The following is a 6,171-nucleotide window of genomic DNA, read 5'->3' as shown; positions in this document are numbered from 1 at the left end:
AAAAAAAAAAAAAAAAAAAAAAAAAAAAAAAAAAAAAAAAAAAAACTATATATATATATAAATATATATATATATTTATTCATATGTGAATTACAAAAATAAGTAGTAGCCATATTTTATATATGAATAAATAAATATAATTTCTCATATAATTATTTGTATTTACTTATATATATATATATATAATATAATATTTTTTATTGTAACACCGTTATTTTTTTGATATAAAAAATATGGTTTTATATATATTAGAAGAAAGAAAAAATCTTCACCATATATATATATATATATATATATATATTGTATTATATATCTTGAATAAAATAATAAAACATTGAACATATAAATATATGTATGTATATATATATATATATATATATATATATATATTTATTTATTTATTTATTTATTTATATGTTTTCATTTTTCACGTACTTCAAGAATGAAATAAGATATTTTTTTTTTTTTTTTTTTTTTTTTTTTTCTTTTATGAAGAATTATTTATTATCATATCATATCAGTGCTTATGATTTATTTCAAAACCATATGAAAATAAAACATAAGTGTTATTTTATTTTTTTTTATTTTTTGAAGACAACATATTTTCCCATTATTATAAAATAAAATAAAACAAAATAAAATTCAACAAATCTTTCATGAGATTCCAAATTTTTTCTTTTAATATTTTCTGATATCTTACAAAACTAATAATTCTTCAATATATATATATATATATATATAATATTATTGATTTATTTTTAATTTTGTTCAAAGGTTTTCTTTTAATTATATAAAGCTTCCAAAAAAAAAAAAAAAAAAATTAAGATCGTATATATTCTAATATTTGAAACTTTCTGTGATATATATATGACAATATATGTTCTTATTAATTTATTCATTATGAGAATATAAAATATTCTAACCATAGAATATGTACATATATATGTATTCAACATATTTATAAGGTTCCATATGTAATTCATATATATATATATATATATATATATATGTGTGTTTCACAATTTGTTTGAGCACATTTTAATATTTGTAATAACTACCATTTTGTTTTTATATTGCACTTTATAAAAAACACTTGAATGATAAAAAATAGCCTCACTAAAAAAAAAAAATATATACATATATATATATATATATATATATTTATTTATTTATTTATTTATTTATTTATATTTAATATTGGAATATTAAGATAAACAAATGAGTAATAAAAGAAGAGGAAAAAGTTTACTATACGACGATTATGATGATGATTTCGAAGATTATGATAATTATGATGAAAAAGAATATTGCGAATTTGATTTTAAAGAAAAGAAAAAAACTGCTAATATAAAACAAGAAAAGGGTAGTAATAAAAAGAAGGAAAATATTAACAATATCACAAATGATCCAATAAAAAAAAAAGAAAATATTAACAATGTCAAAAATGATACAATAAAAAAAAAAGAAAATATTAACAATATCACAAATGATCCAATAAAAAAAAAAGAAAATGTTAACAAAATCACAAATGATCCAATAAAAAAAAAAGAAAATATTAACAATATCACAAATGATACAATAAAAAAAAAAGAAAATATTATAACATTACAAAATATTAAAGACAACAATAAATATATAATGCTGAACACATTAAATGTACTTGTATTAGGACATATTGATGCTGGTAAATCTACACTAATAGGTGCTTTACTTTATAATTTAAATTATGTTTCTGAACAAACCATAAAGAAGTATGAACATGTCAGGGAAAGTGCGAAATATACATATATATTGGACGAAGAAGAAGATGAAAGAGAAAGAAACATAACGCTTTTTAATAAAAGAAAAGAATTTTATATATATTATACCAAAGATGATATAAAGTTAGCATATGATATTATAAGAAATGAAAATCATTATAATAATGATGAACAAGATAAACAAAATATAGAAAAATATACAAATAACATATATACAAATAAAAATATTTATGTTAATAAAAATATATTTGACGATTTTTATAAAAGGAAAGTTATACATGATGATGTTATATGTATTAAAAAAATAAATATATTTGATACACCTGGTCATAATGAATTAGTAAATAATTTACATACATGTAGTTTTTATGCAGATTGTGCTATATTAGTAGTTGATGGAAATAATATATATAATAAAAAGAACGATGAAACATATAGAAATGTATGTATTTTAAAATCTGTAGGAATTAATAATGTTATTATAGTAATCAACAAATTAGATTTATTTGATTATGATGTAAAAGTGTTTCAACATATATGTTCTATTATTAAATCATATTTTGAATGTCCTAAAAATAATAGTATTTATGAATTTGTTTTTAATCTTAATTTTTATGTACATAAAAAATGTCTACAAAATAAAAACATACAAACGTTATTAGAAAGAAATTTATTATTTACACCTGTTTCAGCATATAAAAATAAAAATATTGTAAACTTTGAACAAAATGAACACATACCATTATTCAACAATTATCTATGTTTATATAACCAAATTAAATTTATGAATATAAAAAAAGATTTATTTTTCTTTAAAGTATGTGAACAAATTTTAGACGAACAAAAAAAGGATTCTTTCGCTTTAAATTCATATTATAATTTTGTTAAAAATAACAATCATTTATTTTTTGCAAATAATATCTTTTTTAATTTTGATAAGCAAACTAATCAACTCAATTCAATCAAAAATGTAACAAATGAAGATAATCATTCTGTAGGAGTAGTTCAAGATTTTACACAATCAAATAATATGATAAAAGCTACTATTAAAATATTACATGGTTATCTAAAAACAAAAGGTATATCTTATACTTTATTACCATGGAAAGAAAATGTCACCATAAAAAAAATTGAAGCAAAAAATGATATCTTTTATAAATTTATAAATATTGATTATTTTTCCATTCTTATAGCAAATACACCGAATATAATTAATATTATGAAAAACATCCTTCTTCCACAATTAAAAAATCTAACAATTTTAGATAATAAAAATGAATATAAAGAAGGAAATAAATCAAATACATGTAAGGAACAAAATTATAATATATCATCTTCAAATATTATAAAACATAAAAATAACTTGGACCAAAACAATTTTTTTCTTTTAAATACCATTGAAAATATATCAGAACTAGCCAAATATTGCTCCCTCCAAAATGAATACTTAAATATAACTAATGATATCATTGATAATGTGTACCTTAAAATTGATGATAACAAAATAAATAATGGTTGTGTTTTAATAAATAGCGAAACCTTAGAAAACGAGGAAGAACAAGAAAATAAAGAAAATAAAAAAAATAAAGTAAATAAAGAAAATAAAACAAATAAAGAAAATAAAACAAATAAAGAAAATAAAGAAAAATGTAACTTATCATTTAATACAATACATAATAATAATTTTCATGTCATCCCTTGTAACAAATTTAAAGTATTAATAAAATTAAATGAAATACGAATTCCACTTATTATAGGTAGACAATATCTTTTTTATTCTTTAAATTTTGCACATAGTGTAACCGTTACAAATATTTTTTCTCTTTATAAAAAAAATGTTAGTTCAAACTCTGATCATTTGCCAATCTCATCAAATAAATTAAAGTTTGCTGATAATAAAAATATAACAGATATTGAAAATTATGAAAAAAGTTTTAATAAAAATCGTGATAATAATAATTTTACATTTTATGAAAAAATTGATAATAAAAAATGCTTACGTAGTCATGATATAGGTATTATAGAAATACAAGTTAATAATAATTCTCTCATTTGTGCACAATATTTCAGAGAGGAATTCAAATATTTTATTTCTTTAGATACACCATTTTTTAATATTTACGATTTTCTTTTTTTTACCATTTCACCATTGTCTCGTTTTATTTTATCTGAAGAAAATCAAATAATTGCCAGTGGATTAATATTAACAAAATCATGAACACAAAAAAATTAATAAAATAAATACAAAATATCATAACTATGTGGTATTATTATACTTCATTAAGCAACAAATCATTTTTATATTATTACGTAATTTGTAAGAACTTGTTACTTTTCCAATATTTTCTTTCTCATTTTTATTATCACAACAAAAAATCTGTATGTTGTTATATATATATGTATATATATATGAAAAAAAAAAAAAAAAAAATATATATATATATATATATATATAATAATAGGTAAACTTTTTAAATTTAAACGTAATATAACAAAATTATATACTTATATTTATATAACATATACATATTTCAGAAATCATTTTTTAAATTATGTGTTAAAAATCTCACATATATATGTATAAATGAATATATTAAAATATTATAAACATATTTATTAACACACGATATAAATATATATATTTATATATATATATATATATATATTGTAATTTTTTTTTTTTTTTTTTTTTTTTTTTTTTAATATCAAATGAAACTTTTATTATTTTTAAAAAACTTTATAACGTTTATTTAATATACTAAAAAATATAATATGTTCTCTTCTACCTTCGTATTTATATCATGTTCTTTCTTTAGTTCATTTATTCTTTCATTAATTAATTTATCCCATTCATAAGCAGGTAATTCAATTTCACTAGGTTTGTAAGGAAACATTCTCAAAATTTTTATACAGAAAATTATATATACATATATATATAGATAATATTTAAAAAAATATTTTTTTTAAGTTATGGTCTCCTTTTTTTTTTCTTTCATAAAATTTTTATTACATTTGTGAATTTTTAAAATAATCCAAAAAAAAAATTAAAAAAAAATTAAAAAAGAGAAATATAAAATTTAAAAAATGATATTTTTTTATTTTTTAAGAAATTTTTATTGATAATTATTTATTTGCATTTCTATATAATATAAAAAAAAAAAGAAAAGATGATTCATTTTAAAAATGCTTTTTCGTATAGACACTCTTTATGCATGATGCGGACTTTTCACATTAATATTTATAAAAATGTGAAATTTTCAAATTACATAACAAAAGCGCTAAATAAATATATAGTGACAAAAAAAAGTACAAACCCAAGGTTTTTTTCGATAATAAATAATTCCGATTATATAAATTATATAAATGAAATAAACAAGTTCATTGACATTTTTGAAAAAAATGTAGACAATAAGAGTATTAATGAAGAACACATTATTCCTGTATTGGAAAAAATTAAAAATGAAAAAATATATAAAGATAATGAAGATATCATGGAAATTATAAGCAGTATAAAATTATTAATAGAAAAAAGAGTAAGACCAATAATTCTAAATGATGGTGGAGATATTAAATTTATTTGTTTTGATGTAGATAAAGGTAAAACATAATATCATATATTTTACATATTATATATTACCAATTTATCATTTTGTAATTATTTATGTATTATTTAATTTTTTCAACTTCTTAGGTATAGTTTACGTACAGTTAGAAGGAGCTTGTGTTACATGTGCACAAAGTGAAGTAACCTTACAGTATATGATAAAAAATATGTTAACATATTATATATCTGAAATTAAAGAAATAAAAAATGTTTCAAAAGATGGCATAATTCTTTAAATAAGAAAAAAAAAAAAAAATTTTAATAATATACATATATATTATTTGGAAAAAATATTATTTGATTAGATGTAAAAGGGAATTTTATTCATTTATAAATAAATTAAAATAAAATTTATTTATCATATCATTATAGACATATATAATAAATATTTAAAAAAAGAAGGAAAATATAAATATTGAATATACCACATAATATATCTCTACATTTGAAGATATTACAAAAGCAATCATATTGTCCTTACATTATGTTCTTAAATACACAGAAATGTTATTATAATAATTTCTAAAATGTGTAGTATTTCTTCTCATATTTTAATTTCTTAATAAAATACTTCATTATAGAAACAAAATTTACCTTTCTGTAACAAGATATATATATAAAATATTCAATAATAGTATGTTGTAATAACATATTTTAGATAATATTATGTATTTCCCAAGATACATTAAAATACAATAAAAAATTAAAAAATAATCATTAAAAGTAATACATAGTTTAAATTGGGATTAACTTCACATAATATATATATATATATTTTTTTTTTTTTTTTTTTTTTTTTTTTTTTTA

General features: G+C 17.4%; 2 protein-coding genes across 2 annotated transcripts; both read left to right on the top strand.

Moving 5' to 3' along the window:
* Positions 1–1,218: 1,218 nt before the first annotated feature.
* On the top strand, positions 1,219–3,978 carry PRSY57_0929000 (elongation factor Tu, putative; the record flags this gene model as incomplete). Its single annotated transcript, XM_012907529.2, has 1 exon — positions 1,219–3,978. The coding sequence occupies one exon, from the start codon at positions 1,219–1,221 to the stop codon at positions 3,976–3,978; it is 2,760 nt and encodes a 919-aa protein (XP_012762983.2).
* Positions 3,979–4,927: 949 nt separating this feature from the next.
* Positions 4,928–5,600, top strand: PRSY57_0928900 (NifU-like protein, putative; the record flags this gene model as incomplete). The annotated part of the gene is made up of 2 exons (XM_012907528.1): positions 4,928–5,357; positions 5,452–5,600. The coding sequence occupies 2 exons, from the start codon at positions 4,928–4,930 to the stop codon at positions 5,598–5,600; spliced, it is 579 nt and encodes a 192-aa protein (XP_012762982.1).
* Positions 5,601–6,171: the final 571 nt, after the last annotated feature.

This window comes from Plasmodium reichenowi, chromosome 9 (genome assembly GCF_001601855.1).
Source record: "Plasmodium reichenowi strain SY57 chromosome 9, whole genome shotgun sequence".
Classification (NCBI taxonomy): domain Eukaryota; phylum Apicomplexa; class Aconoidasida; order Haemosporida; family Plasmodiidae; genus Plasmodium; species Plasmodium reichenowi.
The sequence above is the reverse complement of the archived record's forward strand: the minus strand, read 5'-3'. Positions and strand labels throughout refer to the sequence as shown.